This window comes from Ascaphus truei, chromosome 7 (assembly GCF_040206685.1).
Source record: "Ascaphus truei isolate aAscTru1 chromosome 7, aAscTru1.hap1, whole genome shotgun sequence".
In the NCBI taxonomy this organism is placed as follows: Eukaryota; Metazoa; Chordata; class Amphibia; order Anura; family Ascaphidae; genus Ascaphus; species Ascaphus truei.
Genome location: NC_134489.1, coordinates 58,324,761 through 58,343,941, shown reverse-complemented (window position 1 = coordinate 58,343,941; position 19,181 = coordinate 58,324,761). Strand labels below are relative to the sequence as shown.

The 19,181-nt window shown below is 40.6% G+C and overlaps 1 protein-coding gene across 3 annotated transcripts in view; it reads left to right on the top strand.

Moving 5' to 3' along the window:
* Window positions 1-19,181, top strand: part of PARD3B (par-3 family cell polarity regulator beta) — a 774,037-nt gene that overhangs the window by 519,987 nt on the left and 234,869 nt on the right. The window contains exons 20-21 of one of the 3 annotated variants that reach the window (XM_075608551.1): window positions 12,541-12,843; window positions 15,135-16,082. The exons of 1 other annotated variant lie outside the window; for it this stretch is intronic. In XM_075608551.1, the coding sequence (XP_075464666.1) occupies window positions 12,541-12,843; window positions 15,135-15,165 (334 nt within the window). In that variant the 3' untranslated portion in view covers window positions 15,166-16,082. Of the gene's footprint in view, window positions 1-12,540; window positions 12,844-15,134; window positions 16,083-19,181 lie in introns of those variants that run through there. One more of the 3 variants, XM_075608549.1, reaches the window with a different exon arrangement.

Sequence of the window (19,181 nt, the reverse complement as noted above, 5' to 3'; positions counted from 1 at the left end):
TTATAGGCAAGGCCTAAGTCTGCCGCCCTCCAGCTTCAGGATATGACTTCTTGTTCTAGCACTTCTCTTTCTATAAAATATGCACCACTTGTGTACATTGTAGAAAACTATTGATATATTTGAACGTTTGTCATATCCTTCTCCCCCTTCTCTTCTTCAAGATGTACATGGTGGGGTCCCTTAGTCTTTTACTGATAAGTTTTATTATGTAGACCAGTAGTAGGCAGGGCTGGCTTGATGGTGGTTCCAGCTATGCTAATGCAGCTAGCCCGCACTTACAGAGGCCCCAAGCTCTTCCCCACAACAATTAAGCTGATTGTCGGGGGAGAGCGTGGGGCTTCTGTAGCTGTCTCTTACCTGGTCTGGCGACATCTCCTCCTACAGCGTGCCGTCATCCTGGTGCCGCGATATCAAATGGTGTTGGTTGCCATTATGAAGCAGCATCACGTTGCCATGACAACATGATGTCACGCCATGACGTCTGAGGAGGAGATGCCGCACCGGACCAGGTCAGAGACATCGCGAATGCCCCTGCACTGAGACCCACAAAACTACAAACCGGTTCTGGTGGTAGGCAACATGATATACTTCAACGGCCACATGTGTGACCATTGGGCCCTCAAAGTGGCCGTACATTGCCCACATATGTATATGGGGCACAGTAAATACCGTCATGCTCTGCTTCTTACACAGGGAACTAGTGATTAGCACGGGAGAAGAGCAGGCAGTGCCGTTTTTAACAGCGAACTGTCATTTAGCAGCTGAAGGAGCAGGGAGAAGCTATGATCCACGCCAACAACATCTCCGCTCCCTCTATTCTAAAGGAAAAAGGAAGTTGGCTGCTGAGTTGGCCAGAGGTTGGTGGCCCCATGTGAAGCACCTGAGGGCTGTAGCCCATTGTCCACCAATGATGTAGACCAGGGATGGTCAACTCCAGTCATCAAGACCCCCCAACAGATAAGGTTTTAAGGATATCAAAAGACTGGGCCAGTGATTGAGCCACCTGTGCTGAAGCTGGGTTATCCTACAAACCTGGCCTGTTGTAGGGGCTTCAGGACTGGAGTTGAGGAGCCCTGATGTAGACCACACACCAATTTAGTATCCTTTCTTTGCACATAAACAATTAACTTACTAATTTACTTAATTAACTAGCATTTTGGAGGTCAGATTTAAAACGCAGATGCTTAAATAGCATTGTCATGAAGAATTGCGGCACCATTGCTATTTCAGAAAGCAAAAGCCGATTTAGAGTTTGGTGCAACAGTCACAAAATGCAACAGCTCCTAAAATACTATAATGAGGTCTTAGATTAGCACAATCGTGCGCCTGTGTGTAAATATTGCGTTTGTACTGAAACATTACGTCAGCGTTACATAGTAGATGAAGTTGAAAACCTATGCTAAATTTAGATGACAGATACTTTATCCTATATTTGTTCTTACAGTATATTGATCCAGAGGAAAGCAAATAACAAACCCCAGTGAAACATTACCCAATGATGTCTCATAAGGAAAAAATAAACTCCTCCGTGACTCCATATAATGGATTTAATAAGATTTCTCCCTGGATGAACATCCTTCCCATGAGGGGGCACTCTGTCCAGTAAAAAATGAGAGGTAATACCGGACATGTATGTGTCCAGTGTTACCTCTCTGGACATAGTGACCTGACTGGTTTGGGGCAGTGGCATTTTCCTAAGGGGGGAGAAAGCAGGGCTGTTGCTAGGGGGCCGGGCAGCTTCCTCCATTCTGATTGCCTGCTGCTGGGTAATTCAGCCAATCACGAGAAGGTGTCGGGAGCCTGGCGTGGGGACAAGGAGAGGAGGAAACAGCATGGAGCGGAGAGAGTGTGTTGTGTGTGTGTTTTCTGTGGCTGTCCTGTCTGGGTGAGAATGACAGGCAGGAGGATGAGAGAGGATAAGGGGAGGGGTGGTGAGAGGATGAGGGGAGTGAGAGGATAAGGGGAGGGGTAGTGAAAGAGGATGAGAGGGGGGTGAGAGGATGAAAAGGGGTGCAACGATCTTGGAATTTGTGGGAGAGGAGCATTAAGATCAGTATTGCTCGCCATGGGTCTGCATGACTGCAAGTCAGTTATTTATAAATGATCTGACCGTTACGTCATTTTTTCTGAATTTCACTCCCAAGTATGCACCAATTTGCACCATTTCATATTCTATTTCGTAAAAAATGCTGGGAGGGCACTCAATCCCCAAACCCCGCTCCAGAATTTTTATCAAAAAGAATATGAAATGGTGCTAACTTGGAGTGAAATTTAGACAAAATTACGTAAAGGTCAGATAATTTATAAATAACATACTCCCCACTGACTTTTCTTGAGTACATTACACTTTTCACTATTGTGTCCAGTATTTTTGGAGAAGCCACCTGGCAACCCTAGCCATCACAGTGGGTAATGAATTCCACATTTTATCTGCCCTTACTGTAAATAGTCCTTTCCTTTGTTGCTGGTGAAATCTCCTTTCCTCCAACCTTAAGGGATAACCCTGAGTCCTTTGTACTGCCCGTGGGATGAATAGTTCTTTTTAAAGCTCCTTGTACTGTCCCTGAATATATTTGTATATAGTTAAATCATATCCCCTCTTAGACACCTCTTTTCTAATGAAAAACATATAATGTAGCTAGCCTCTCCTCATAAATCTGATGTTCCATCCCCTTTATTAATTTGTGGCAATTTTTCTAGTTCCATAATGCCTTTTTTATGGAGTGGTGGCCAAAACTGTACTTCATAGCGTTACTGGGGCACTTCAGAAAATGGGTAGACGCCCTTTAAAATGTTACTTTTGGGTGCGGCCCTTCTGCAACATCAGGACGGAGGAGAGAAGCAGCCACCACGCTGAGTTGGGAGGGGGGTGGAGGGGATCAAAAATGCAACCGCTAGGAAGTGTAAGTGCTCATTGTGTACATCAGGCATGCTGAATACAGTAACGCTAACCCGCTTCTTCTGCAGGGTCTAGGTCTATTTTCCTGGAAAGTAAACATTGTAAGGTAGCGCCAGGGTATGAAAAAAGGACTGGGAATTGGAAGTTCTTACTGCGCAGCTAAGTTTGCACCTGGTCCGTGTTGGCGGATAATTAGGAAGGGTTCTTACATTCCAAACAGCTGTTAATCCAACTCTAACGCCAATGTTAAGCTCATTTGAATAAATTGGGCGCAGAGTAGACACACCTCTGCTCCTCCTGTCGAGTTGTTAGACTGACATGCCCAACAAAAATTGTGTTGTACACCGATTTTTGGTCAACTCTAAATCAGGGTCTTATTTTAACACTGTGCAAAATGACATTTAGCGCCTGTGCAATGAGTTTAGGCTACAACTTCTCTGTCGTTCGCCATCTCTAAATCAGCCTCGTGGGTTTCATAACTGAAAACAGTACTCTGTCAATAGTGCTTAACTCCAGTCCTCAAGACCGCCCAACAGGTCAGGTTTTGAGGATTTCCCAGCTTCAGCATAGATTACTCAATCATTGGCTTTGTCAAAATAAGTCACTGATTGAGCCACCTGTGCTGAAGCAGGGATATCCTTATAATCTGACCTGTTGGGGTGGTCTGGAGTTGAGCACCCCTGCTCTAGGCGAGGTCTTACCAATGACCTATAAAGTGACATCACTACCTCTCTCTTTCTGCTGCTAGAACCTCTCCCTATGCAACCTAATATCCTGCTGGCTTTCCCCATTGCTTTGTTACATTGCTGGCCTACTTTTTAGTCCGCTGAAATAATTATTCCTAGTTCACTTTCCTCCATTCTTGTTGACAATTACTGGACAATTCATATTCTATTTTGTTTTGGATTTTTGTGACCTACGTGTTTTTTGTGCGTGCACTATTTGCCATTAAAGTTCAGTTGCCACCATTCCTCTAATCTACATAAATCATTAATCATTTTGTGTACCCCGCTCCTCCCCCAAAGAGTCCATCCTGTTGCAGATTTGTGACAAAAAGGCATAGTTTCCCTTCCAAACCATTTGTAATGTGGCTAATAAAGGAAGGAGATAATGGTCTTGTCCTCTTCCACTTGACATTATTGGATTTTGTTTGTAATGGATGCCGTGTAAAAGGTGTTTCATAAAGAGCTGCCCTGTAGCACTCCACAGCCGTGGGCTGTGTCCATAGAAGCACCGACAGCGCTGAGCAGTGTGGACGCTCTGCGATGAGCCCCGTCATCCTCAATGAGGATGTCTTCAGAAGGGGCTTCCGCGAGCATCTGCATGCGCGCTGAAGCGCTGGGATTTTCAGCCAACAGCTGAAATTGTTCCCGAGCGCGCTATCGGCTGAAACACCCAATCGGAGCGAAGCAGCGTGACAATGTCGGCGTCGTGACATTGGCACTTCGCGCGCTATTGGCCCATTGACGTCAGTGCCCCGCCTCCGATCGCGCACTTGGGCTCGTCTGTGGGTCCATGTAATCGCACCTGATTGAGCAGGCGAGCTTCAGTGTCAGCGCGGAGGAGCGCTGTTGGTGCTTCTATGGACGCAGCCTTAGAAGTTCCTTTGAAGTCCTTATGATTTACTTCCTGCTGCATCCCCAAAATATTTCTGCTCCCTAAATGAAACTCTGTATGTGGCGGTGCCACTGTTTGCAAATGTAATTACAGATTTGAGATTACCATGTGTTCCCAATGTAAAACAGCTCCGGACAGAACAAACAAGACCAGAAGTGGACATACTCTCATTTTGCTGCTTTGTCGTACATCACAACCATTAAGTTGGCTAACACAATGAAAACAATGCACCAATCACTCTTTATTTTAAACGTACTTAGATAGATATGCACTTTTTGGGTTATACTTGAATGAGGAGACCAGTTTCTATGCATCTATGGCCCCCAATATAGTAAGAAGCTGGGTAATTCAAAGGTCACAGCTGTTCGCTTGAAGTTAGTGCATCGTTAATTTATACTGTATTCCTTTTCTCACAATTCTGAATAGAGGCCTATTAGCAGGGCAGCAATTTTAGGCGGTATGAAGTACCACTACTTTCCAGACTAACAGTTCACATTTCTTTGTGAAGAAGTGGTGATTTATAGAATATTTGGGCAGTAACAAAGACAAATAATATCCTCCTTTCCTTTTGTTAGAGCATACGTATTGTATCTACTTTTCTAAAACAAAGTCTAGAGGACATTAGTCCAATATTTGCTAGGGTTAACGTGTCATCAAATCAGGCACATGAGCACTACTTTTAACACACCTTGATCACTGCTTGTTAGAGAGAAGAAAAGCAAAAAGTATGGCTTTGAGACAGCTAAGAAATCCTACACATCCAAAAAGGAAAAAGAGCTCTTAGAATTGAAAAGCATTCCATTTGTTTAAGCCCAACACCCATGTTCAGTAGGTATTTCTTATTTTGGGTTGAATATTACATGCATTTTATCTTTACATTTATGTTTTGAAAAGCACTGGGCATATGCATTATAAAATATCAATAACGATTGCTGGCAATTACATTTTTTGAGAATAAAATGCTCAATATAGATGAATGTGTACATGTGTTTTTTTTGCAATGACTGTGACAGAGATGAACAAAGGATGGTCCCAGGAAGCATTTCTTAGTTTGGAGAACAATGGCTTTGGCAGAGGCAAATCACAAGGCCGAGGTGTATTGCGTGTTTCAGAAACCAATGCTTTGGGGGGATGGGGGGGAGATATACAATGGCATGGTGATTGTACTGTAGTTTAGACATACAGTAGGAACAGATTTCACTGAAATTAGACATACAAAGGCTCCTGCACAGTATGATAGAGTATCGGTACAGAGTGAATAGAAAAAATAATTAAGGCTGTTATAATAGACCTATTGAAATATTGATCATGATAAGTTGTTTCACTTACATTGGTATTGACTGGTCAGTGGAACAATACACCATACTGACTCTTGAGCTAGAACAGACAGCAGTTATGATGATAGCTTTTGAAATGCTGCCTCAATGAAGACAAAGGAAGGGAGCAAGTCTTGTATGAAACTCACTTTTGGCCAACCATGGTATGGTATGAAAAGAAAATGGGTGCCAATACGAAGTAAATATGCATTGTTTTTACTCACGTTTAGACTTTTATTGAGTTTTAAATGTGCAGTGTATGAAGCGATTCAGTTTAACCCAAGAGCACCTGATTGTAATCCAAAATTCTAATCTTTTTATTACAAAATAACTTACATTTCAGGTTAGAACTCCACAGATTTGTACCATTTTTTGATATAGGTAAATAATATTTATATTATATAGAGGCTGGTAGACCTTGGTGGTGATTACTGAAATTAGTGTTGCCACACACGTGTCTACTCTAAAGCCTCGATTCAAGATGCTTTGAAGCTGTTTCTTCATGTCATGAAAGCGCTGAGAGATCTATCCCGATAAATGGAGCTCAGGGCTTTCCTTGACATGGAGAAGCAGCTTAACAGCATGTTTAATAAGGGACTGTCCCTACATATGTAATTGGAAATAATTTCCTCTTTATGAAATGAAGGTAACAGTACCCAGTAACTGGCACTATATGTAGCCAAATGCCTGATAACGACAATCCCCTGACTTTTTCTCCTTTGTAATCATAACGTCTCCCTGTTTCCCAGCTACCACCTCTGTCTCTAAGGGGCTTATTCAGCATCAGACGAAGTGCCAATCTGGCCATTTTTAGGTGACGATCCCCATTGACTTTAATGGGAGATTTTGGACGAAAACGACCGAATCGGCCACTTATGTTGATACGGAATAAACCCCTAAATGTCTGGCCAAACCTCCTGACCTACAGACTGAGGCTGGATCATTCTTATACATGCTTGTTATTCTGTAATCATGTTACAAACAGCATCAAGATGAATAGCTTTCTGTTTATATGAGAGGTTAACCCCATATGGAGTGGAATTTGAACTTGTTTGTTAGCTGTATCTCACCCTACCACTGTTCTCACTGTTGTCCTAGTCCAAAAAGCAAGTATTACAACTATTGAGACTTGATATGAAAGGTAAGCAACCCACTGAGATAGTACAGCCATTCACAGGTTTAGACTCTGAAATCAAAATGTATTTGTCACATCCTGATGTATAGCATATACATGACACCATGCTGATATATTATGTATTATGTGAGTATTATCCTAGAATACTATCTGTTGGCCCCATCTGTATTTAGAACCTCTCAGTTCCTGCCCCACCTTTTACATTTGTTGACCTTTATGGTTTCACATGTACAATGCACTTCCTGTTCTGTACCTTTGAAACTGGTTTCAGAACAGGAAATGCACATATACGGCCAATCTTAACGGGGACTCGTAAAGTAAAGGTAAGTGACCTTTGGACCCTTTCTCCCCCTCCTCCCCCATTCCAGTCACCTTTCCTTGTATCCTCTGCACTTCCATCCTGCCAGATACCATCTGCTGAATTTTTTCACTGAACTTTAATCACACGTCCCCTGCAATTGTCTTACAAATTCAATTTTATTGTATCTTTTCTGGTAAAATATATTTTAGGCAAATAAGAAAGTAATTCTAAATGCAACCATAAGATGCATTTATTTATGCTTTCTATCTATAGTATCTATTTATTACTGATGTTACAGAACAGCATTAATATGCACCAAATAGGAAGTATTGATCTAGTATGGATTGGTCAATGGAACTTTGGTGGGCATTAGGAGTGTTTAAATGCTTATTTCATCATATAATGCAATATTTGGAGGAGGTTACATAATGAACTTTTTTTTTAGAGCATCTATCCAACTAAATCAGCATAAAACACTCATTCACTTTATCTAACTTGAAACATAAATAGCCTATCGTGTAATTCTCCAGATGTAATGGGTTTTAATATTGCAGGAGATTAAAGTTTCACACCCTCCACCTCTTCCCTTTCTCTCCAACCATAGTCTCCCTGAAGTCGGCAGCAATGCAAACTTGAGCTGTCTATAATTATGGTGAAAAAAAGAAACTCTTAGAACAAACAGCTGCGTATACAAAGAGCTCTCTCTGCTGTGAAAATGGACCAACGCAGCTTTGCCTTGGCATTTTTTCTTGTCTGTTAACGGTTTTTGAGCCACTGAGGATAGCACTCCTCTTTTCTTAATCCTTGTTGTACGATTGAAAGATTAAACAGATTCTTGACCTAAAAAGAACCTTGAGCACAAAATGAGTCTCTTCAGTGGAATGTTCTTGTAACAGGAATTCCATGGATTGCTATGATCATCCTGTGCCAGAATGAACATACACCAAACTCTTGTGTGTGTGTGTGTGTGTGTGTGTGTGTGTGTGTGTGTGTGTGTGTGTGTGTGTGTGTGTGTGTGTGTGTGTGTGTGTTCCGAGGCATTGACATAGATGCACAGAAGAGATTTATAAATATATACACTTGAGCAATAGGAAAACCACAAAGACGCTTCCTTTTTCTTTTATGTGCATGTTTTTGAAGGTTTGGATATTGTTTACTACTCTTGATGTCCATTCTGGTCCCTACCACCATTAATGTAGCGTTTACTTGTCCTTTGTGGATTGAACAATCATCTTTCCCCAGTTAAAGGCCTTTATTCTTAATCCCTGGGATTTCTCATTCAGACTGGGGTGTTAACCACGAGAATTGTTCCATGAAACATGTAAACCATTCTTCAGATCTACCTTCTTCAGCAGAGAAGCAATAGTTTTCTTTCTTAGACAGGCCTGCAACACAATTTAAATCACTTCAGTAAAACAACAGATCAAGAATACGACTGCTGCATTCAATATGTTTCAGAGTTTTTATCTGAATATTTTTAACTTTTTTTTTTAAATTTTACTAATTCATATTAGAAATATAGCTAAGCAGATAATTAAGAAGAGCTGCTATATTTATTGACAGCCTGAGGTTTTTGGATACAAACTTTCAGGAACACTCGGGTTCACCTCTTCCTTTAGGTAAAAACAGGTGTTTAATAAAATAGTTTTCAGAACATTTAGCCGTTCGATTTCCTTTGGGGAAAGAAACAAAATAATCTCTGTCCCAGCCTCATTCCACGTACTATAATACTCTCTTCCTTTTCTCCCACGGATATTATTGAAGCATGCTTTGTATCTCTTGCCACTATTGAAGGGAAAATGCATTTTGCTTCCTTCTGAAGCATGATAAGTTTAGCATATACATTTCATGTTCAGATTCCCTGTTTCCACTTCCCAGCCTTGCAATGTTCTATTGAATATTTAGTAGCCCTGGTTTCGCAGGAACCCATTGTGACATTTTCTGGGGCTGTCATGCAGTGCAGCCATGCCAGCAACCGACATCTAGCTCTGCTGATCTCTCACTGCCAGAGCTATGTTCTAATCTCTTGCAAATATAACTAGTTTCCACTCCTTGTGCTTCTGACAACTGTATCATCTGCTGATTTCGGATCTGTTTTGTTTTATGGTTTGCGTCAGAGAAGCAGAGGAGATTAACCCTGTGTAGCGGCTGCAATGGTTAGGAGGGGGAAAAGATCAAATGTTAGCCTGTATTGAAAATCTCAACGGTTTAAGCAAAGATATTCAGTAAAGCATTTTTTTTAATCAAAAGTGAAATAATAATGGTATCCTTTTTTTTTTTTTTTTTTTAATTATCTAACTTTCTAACGTCAAATCTAAATGTAAAATAGGTGCTAGTTTGACTCCAAGTCGTAAGACAGGAAAGAATAAGGCCGTGATTATACAGGAAAATGTGCGCGGCAATGTGTGTAGCGGTGCCGAGCGCCTGAAGAACAAAATTTAAAAAAAACAATAGCGCACATACCTGTTGCGGCGTGCGCGTGATCTGTCGCGATCTGCAGATTTGTTATTGGCTGGCGACGGCCGCGTCACGTGAGCGGTTCCAGCCAAAGAGGGCGAACCGCTGACGGCCACGCCTCCTTGCCTCCTCTCCACCGGCTCCCTGGTATAATCACTATGCTGCTCGGCAGCAGCGCTGGGTGACGTCACAGAATAGCGCTGCCGCCTTGCAGCATTTGGTATAATTGAGCCCTAAAGTCCTCACTATATTCAGCACAGACAGAAGGGAGAGGGGGATATAATCAAAACTTTAAAATGCATAAAAAGCTTCAACAAATTGCAGCAGGGAAGCATATGTCAGAGACAGGGAAGTGCTAGAACAAGAGGTCACGCTCTGAAGCTGGACGGTGTCAGGCTAAGGGGAAATGTGAGGTAGTAGTTTACAGAAAGGGTGTTGGATTCGTGGAATAGCCTCCCAACATAAGCGATCATAAATACAAATGAAAGCTAAGGATCAAATAAGGTCTCCGGTTTTACTGCAGATAGGAAAATGGACAGAATAGATGGACTCATTCAATGTTTCTGCCATGAGATTTTGAGTCAGTACCTGTTTTTAATCCAAATGTATTTCTCTGGAAGACGCACACTTGAAAGAGCAGCAGGACTGGACTTGAACTTCATGGACCAGGACTTATGAACAAGGCTGGATCTCCCATGGAAATGGTTTAGAAAGTGACTTATTGTGATTGACAAAGGTCACCTGGTTAGAGTATACCATGGATTTGTGGGGACTCCCTAATGCACCATGAAGTCCCTCCTATGTCTGTAACAATGTCCTATATTTAGTGTCATTTTGCCAATCCACCTTTCTTTAATCAAGATGCAAAACTAAACCTCTATTTGTCCAGATTGATACACACAACACATCCTGTGATCATGAAATCAATATATTCCTCCTGCCCCAGATAAATGTGGCGGATGTCTGCCTCTTATGTTGCTTTCATTGATAACTGCAACATTGCTTTTTCCTTTGTGGCCTAATTGGTTTCACCTGAGCTCTTCCTCATTGCTCAACCTGTTTGCGATGGTTGATATTGCCAACAGCAGGAACTGAGCTCGGCCTTTGTTTTACTTTTCTCTTACAAAAAACCCATTCCCCCGAGCCCCCCAAAAATGGTACAGTTTCCACAAAATTACACCAGATTTTGTTTTTTTGGTTTTAAAGTTTAAAATCAATATTTAAATGAAAAACGATTTTGAGACTGCTAGGAAATTAAGTTGATCAAATATTTAGGAGACATGGGCTCGTATTTAATAGGCTTCAAATATGTATTTCTTGTGTTAGAGAAGCATTCAGCACCATTCAAAGATTTGGATAAGGACCATATGCAGAATTCTTGGTAAATTTTAATACTGTTTATTAGCACAAAATACTTTGTCAAATAGGTGAATTATGCAGTGAACAAATTGGCTTCATAGTTACATTATTGTAGCGTCAAGTTAAAAGTTCTAGTAGCCTTATTGGCACTAGAGAAATGCAGATTCAATGTAAGTTGCACTGCTAAAAGGTATGGCAACTATAACAAAACTGCATTATGGTGACATCAAATGTTATCACTTCCAACATCTATAACCCTGGCCGTGATTTACTTGGTCTTGGCAAATATAACATAACAAGTGTTCAGTACCTATCTCTAATAAAGTCACTTTCCTGGAAGGAGAACGCAGCTAATGGCAACCAATATATAAATGGTAGCGACTCCTTCACAAAGTTTCTATAACAAACACCTTGAGAGTGCAGAAGCCAAAAATACATCTATTTTAGACTTACTATTCCATAGGTGACAAGTGCAGTAGATCACATCTGGGTAATAATTTCCCCTCATCCATAACTCTATGGTAGCATACATACCTGCTGTTCTGTGCTATTATAATTTTTCCTCTTTTTTATAGTATGTTTAAGTATATAATGTATCCGGGCAACATTCCAAACAGGGGTGCTTGTTTTTTACTTGATGACCATTATAGAAGACCACAACTGGGTGGGAAGTTGATTGAAAAGCCTTTAAATCTCTACGAGACAAGAGTAAATAGTAACTGATTATGCCACGCGGACAGAGCTAAAATCTGATCACTATATTACAATGAATGTGTTGTCGTAATCCTAGGATTTTGGGGTATTGCATTTCTTTTTTTTTAGTCCTGAGCCACAATGTATGTTACACTCATCAAAATAACAAACTGCTGTGTGACTAAAGAGATGTGTGAATGTGTGTGTATATAATATATATATGGACACATACTGTATACATACATGAATACAGTATGTTGTTAGTTGAATATAAACACCGCTTCTGTATGATCTACGTAGGAGAGTGTACATGCAGGGCTGAAATGATATGCAATGTAACAGTGTGGAGAAGTCCCTTGAGAAAAACCCTTCTCTTCCTAGGATGGAACTCGATAGGAATTCTCTCCTATATGTATTTTTAATATCCCGGTAGAGGTCTCCCACACATATTTTAGATCGACTGAACGAGATGCTGTGATACTGAAGTCAAGGTTATATAGAGAATTCATGAATTGCAAAAATATTACACAGAATCATACAAAATTGATGTCAGATATGGACTGCTCGTCCCACCTAGTCTGACAATCTTCCCAACCTGCTGTAAACCCTCAGACCCAATTTTGTTTCTTATTTAATTTCTATATTTCGTGTACTTTTGTGTCTATCTCACATTGAACACTGGGCAAGTTTCTTATTGTCTTATCTTATGGCCCATGTCTTATCTGCATTCACAAACATCTGTTTTATGCTTCTTTTTTTCCAGAATTAGCGCGAAGCACCAAGAATTAAGGGAAAAACAGGCGAGGGGATTTTTCGACTTTAACGTGGGCCCTGTGATGCCGTCCCCTGATATGGAGGATGATGACATGGACCCCAATTACGCCCGAGTAAACACATTTAGAGAACCCCCTGCACAGCACAATGCCCACCGTCCCTTATCTCCTCCGGTAACTGGGACTCTTGGCTATGCACGTGACACCCAAGTATCCGCATCAGAGAGGGAGCACGTTGAGGACCTTTACGCCAAAATAAACAAGAAGCAGCAGGCACCGGATACTGTTGACAGGTAATAACCACTGCCAAATATATCTCCTAATTCTTTGGGCCCTGATGGCACGATGCTCATTAAATTAAGTTGTATGAAAAATCGGATGTGATTACAGTTTACTTTTCCCCCCTGCTGTGAGGCATCATGCAGTTTCAATTAGGCTGGCGAAAGATAGTGGAACTGTGGCATTTGCATGCAGGATCTATGATTTGCTTCCCAAGACTGATTACCCTTCTAAGACTTTCCAATAACCGGGTGGGGATGGAGCAGCAGTGTTTAATCCATGCAGTCATTTAAAGCTGGGCTAATGATTTTTGGAGGTAGACAGAAAATACCAAACACAAGCAATCGGTGGTCCAGCCATAACAACTGGGCCACCCCCTGTAGTGATCCCTTCTGGCACCTGGTGTGTAATGTAAATTTAGCTTTCTATATAAGCACATGTAGCTATCCACATGTTTATATAATAATAGTTTTTTCTTGTATAGCACTGACAGTGTACGCAGCGCTGTACATAGAATTTTTGCAGACACGAGTCCCTGCCCTGTAGAGCTTACAATCTATTTTTGGTGCGTGAAGCTCAGGGAGATAGTGACTTGCCAAGGGTCACAAGGAGCCAGGTTCCCCTGGTTCTAACTCTGTGTCATTGTTTTCAGTCTGTGTCTTTATTCCTTGGGCCAGTTTCAAAGCAGTTTACGTGGTCTCTGCTTGAAGAAGTTGCCGTGCATGGCTGGCAACGAAAGAGTTAAGGAACCAACGTTCAATGTAAAAGATGTATAAACTCTGCTACGATGCCTGGTATTTTCAGTCTCCATTAAAACCGTCCACACTTCTGTAGGAATAAATAAAAGCAGCCAAGTGAAAAAGCTTAGCACTTTATTCACCGCTGTTGACTTGATTAGATGCTTTCCAGTCTTACGCTGCTGAGCACTCATCTATTTGTGGATATTTGTAAAGAGCCAACGGAAGGGTTGATTTTTCTTCATGATAAAAATGACCACGTTGAAAAATTAAACCTTTTTACCTTGAGCCGCTGGAGATCCTCCCCCACCGCTGCTTTGGTAACTCTCATGTTTAATGTATGCTTGTTGAAAATCCGTACGCAAATATCGAGATTAATACATTGTAGTATTTAACGGTGCTGATTAAAGGGTTGCACTTGGAGAAACCGTAATGAACGCTTGAACTGATGATTCTGCTCTGTAATGTTCTTTTGGGTTAATTAGCAGTGCAATATTAATACGCTTGCTCCCAATTTAAGAGATTGTAAGGTAATTATACACCCTATATTATACGCACACCAAACGGATCGCATGTCATGCCCTAATCACGCAGGATGTTTGTAAATAACATAAAAGATGATGCCCTATTATGTGAATGGGTACATGTGCCGTACAGACTGATATGCTTTTGTAGGTATTGCTTTTATTATAACTTTTGTTTTACTCTCTCCACTGTGGTAATTAAATTTAATGTTACCTTCCCACCCTTTTCGCGGGCGACCTGCATATACAGATGTAGCAGAGGTTATTGTGCCCACTGGCGCGTTATGGTGGAATATTCTGTGCTGCGTTATCTATAGTACAAAGATATACAAAAGCACTCTGAAAGCCAAAAATTACTACAGAAACAAGAAGAGGATACACCATGGTGCAAGTTGCCCATCTCTGCCCCTATGTTGCAAATAATGGCCAATAGTAATATACTGTGGAAAAAGGATGGAGGCACCCACGGGTCACTGGATGTGGTGACGTCGCCGCTCATATTCATGGACCACATCGCAGGCGCAATGGCGAACGCATCGGAGGAGCAGCTGGGCATACGTGTTGTGATTTGTTTGTGATGGTTACTGGTGAAGGGTGCTATTTAAGAGACTGTTCGTGGTATTGACAAAACGCAGGGGGCTTTAGTCTGAGGAAGGGGCTGTTTTCCCGAAACGTTGCTTTAGTTCTGCCAATTAACATGCAGTAAACTCTAGCAATTTTTGCATTTTTACATACTTGTATGCCTCCATCATTTTTCCACAGTATCCTGCGTTATCTATGAATCCTATGGAAAATCTGATATATTCTGCATTCTAACCCTGTATTTTGCGTTATGAGCATGGGCAATAACTCTTGCTACATCTGTACCGCTAATCCTATAGTCCCTGTTTGTCTCCTACTGCACAATTTAAGATTGTAAGCTCCGTAGGGCAGGGATGACAATCACGCACTACTTTTTACATTAACATATTGCTTTTTTTTTTTGCCCCCTCACTTTCTTTTTTTTTTTTTTAAATCGCGTATTAATGTGTGTGTCTTATCTAGGAAATTACAGTCCGCTGTCATCTGTAAATGAGAACAAGATAAGTGGAGAAGCAGGACTACCTATCAAACAGAGCTGCATGTAGGGGTTTGCACAGTGATAGGATGCATCTTAAATATATACACGGGAATAAATGATTGTATGTCAGTATAATTCTCAGGGGACATGCACCGACCATCTCAAGCTACAAAAACAATCTCAGCAGCAATGCTTTCTCTCCTTCCTGTTTTCTGTCGCAGTGACTCTTTGTTTAGTAATGTTTAGACATGTAAAGACTGACTGCGCATATGTACTGTCTCGTACTGTCCCGGGACGGAGGCAAACAGGTTCAATAGATGTTGAGAAAGTGCAGATGATTGCGTCTCAGTCTAGGAATGCCAGCAGTAAAGATCATCATTTTGGGTGATTAATACTGCCAGTCAGCGACATGAATAAAGAATATTATCTGGAAGTCTTTGCCATGTTGCTGCATTAGATGAAAAAGAACGAGGGACAGTGGCATGTTTCATAGGTTAAATATTGCTGGTTGACACCTTTTTTTTAAGTAAATTAGACAAGTATAAGTGTTTTTTTTTTTTTTATCGTTTTTAAACTTCAGTGGTGAACGAGCTATGGAGAGTTATTCCACTCTTTATCTATGGTCTTTTGGTAATGAAACTGTTTGCCAGTTTTACCAACCCGGGGTAAACTATTAACTTTTCTCTGTCTTTGTTTGCATTGCAATGATGGATAGGTAAACATAAGTAGGTGATACACTTGAATGCTAACACCAAGAAGAGATACGTAGTCATTTTTCACAAGATACAGATAAGTAAAACAGTTATTTAAGGGGGATTAAATATGTGTAAGGAGGCCATTTACACTGATAAGTTGTTTTAAATAAACACATTGTGTATATACAGGATAGAAATGTTGTTTGTCTAATAAATGCTACTTTATTTTTTGCAAAACCTTTGAGTGCCAGTAATTTTTTTAATTTATTTTATCTTTTGCTTATTTTGCATGACTGCACAGCAAGTATTTATATTTTGTCTTCAGAATGCCTGTATTATACTACTGTGTGTGTGTGTGTGTGTGTGTGTGTGTGTGTGTGTGTGTGTGTGTGTGTGTGTGTGTGTGTGTGTGTGTGTGTGTGTGTGTGTGTGTGTGTATATGTATGTATGTATATATATATATATATATATATATATATATATATATATATATATATATCAAAGGAAAGGGGAAATAAAGTAGTGCTTACTAAAAACCCATGCAAATGAATACTAAGCTACAATTACCTGTAAGAAGTAAAGATCACTAATATTAACCATAAAGTGACTAGTACCAATATTACCTATATAATAGATCTAACAATGGAGCAAGTGATAAACTAAATTCCTACAATACACACAATAAGTAAATTAATATACCAATGTAAATATAGTCAACATAAATGAACAAATATATAATAAAAAAACAATGAAAATTGTAAAAATGGTAATAAAAACCCAGTCCCAATACACAGTTCTCCAGAGTCTTTGCAGCCTGGACACAGGATCAAATTCCTCATAGATATCTACAGCAAAAAGAAGAAAACAGGCGCACTCCTAGTGTAATAAAGTAAAACAGTTTTATGGGGCTGGATGCAATAAAAAGTGCGCACACACAAACGCAGCTAGAACATCAGCAGTTATGAGAATAATCTCAAACACCAGCACTGTAAATGGATCCTCGTGGTTTCAGTTGTAGTCCGATGCCTGACGCTCCCCGCAACCGGATGCGGAACCTGCACGCCTTGTCGCCCGATTTCGACTCCCCGGCTACAGGCACTCCTCCATTATTCACTCGACTTTTTACTCGGTGCTCAGTAGGACCTACGGCATGGATCTTTTAGTGCTTTTGTGCTGGGATGGCTAGATGTCCGTTCTAAAGTGTCTGCTGAGTGACGACTGCACTACACCTTGCTCCCACTGACACCCTGCACGTTTCGTCAAGGATTTGACTTCATCAGGGGTTGATCTAACTAATCACTAAACACCATTTATAGGCTGTAAACTGATTGCACATTGATTAACTCAAAATTAACCCATTCATAGATTGAAAACAACATAGATCTAAAAGAATGCTTACTGACATCACTTAGAGTGTGATGGATACCTGAAATATAGAATCACTGTTGATAATAAAAGGAATATCATTGTTGGTTGGACTATATAGAACAATAGCATGAGATGATAAACATGCAACAAAAGGCAATAGGTTGAAATAGTCTCAAAATGAATGAATGAAGAACACCTAAGTGATGAATGTCACCAATACAAATCACACTTGTTGTAGATATACTAATTTAATTGGTATATATTATATCATAAGCCCTAATGATAACTGGACTCAAAAGTGGAGAAAATTCATCCTGGGAAGAAGGATTACTCAATAAAGCTATTCATTATCAATCTATACAGGGGATCCTTATACCTTTTCAACCATAAAACTATTACATTTAAGATTAATATTCCTATTAACTAAACAGGATATCTCACAGATGATTATAAACTATAAGAAAAACAAACTACTGACGTGTGCCATGATTATGACATATTATCAAAGCTGAATATAATTCAAATATAAATATATTATGTATGTACAATGAACTTTAATAAAGGTAATTAGTAATGTGTGAATTACTGTATATTCTATATTAAATGAATGACTACTATACCTAGGAACCCAATTTCCCCTATGATGGATAATATAATTGATTCGCAAAACATTAGACAGGCACCATCTCCAGAGGGAACACGGCAGACCGTATCCGAACCAGACCTCCAGAAATAATCCACATTGTGAACCAGAAAGGATAGACTAAACTACAGTACTGTACTTATATCTATGCAATCATTGAGTCCACTTAGATGTAATGTACCTAAGACATAGAGGAAGGAACAGAGGGCACAGCGGATTTTGCAAATTCAAACTCATTTATTGAGCCATTTGGGTTGGGGATATGGGTCAATTGGACAACATCCTATCGTCTTTTAGTATAAACCAGATGGGACTCAAATTTACTTATGTAATACATCCAAAAACTGTAACTTTTTTTGATCTTGAGCTATTCGTTTATTTTCATCATAAAGCACAATGATAATGTTATCATTAGGGCTTATTATATAATATATACCAATTAAATTAGTATATGTACACGAAGTGTGATTTGTATTGGCGACACTCATCACGTAGTTGTTATTCATTCATTCATTTTGAGACTATTTCAACCTATTGCCTTTTGTTGCATGTTTATCATCTCATGCTATTGTTCTATATACAGTACATATACATATGTACAAGTGCATGCAGTGTTAGGGTTAATCCGGGTTTTCCCCTGCAGTAAGCAGCTCCCTTGAGTGATAAAGGGCGGGGGTGGGCCTAGGGTCTGTGTTGTGCTCTATCAGGGGGTCAGACCTAAGACCCTCCCCCTGGCTGCACAGCCTACATTTAGTGAGTTGGAGTTCTGGTTACGGTTCTGGAGCTGAGAAAGTTGGAGAGACCCTCTCCCTTAGGGGAGTGGGGTAACTACCCCTTATTCCATCTGGGAATAAGGGAGCTAAGAATTGACCTTTAGGGCCACAGCCCTAGGGGTTGATTCCAGGCACCTAAGAAGAAGTGTACTGTTGTATGCTGTGTGCTTTAAGAATAAAGACTGTTCCTGTTTTATATACTCCTGCCTGGGAGTGCAGTTAATCAGGGGGAGTACTGCACCCAGCTCTGTTGGGGCCTGCGGGGAATGGAGGCGCTGCACCGAGTGAAGAACTGAGAAAGAGCCCTAAAGCCTGTCCTGTTCGTCACCACTACCACCGACGGACACTAAGGGCCTTCCTGTGAACCAACAGGTAGCACCATCACAAGGTAATCGCAGTGATTCTCCCTTAGGGTGGGGGAACATGGGTCACATATGCTACTAAATATTTATATATTCTGTGCTTTTTGGTATGAAATTACCAGGGACAGAGTCTCTTAAGGCCACATCAAGGCCATTTGTTGACTAGATTTGACCTGCGGGTCACCACCTG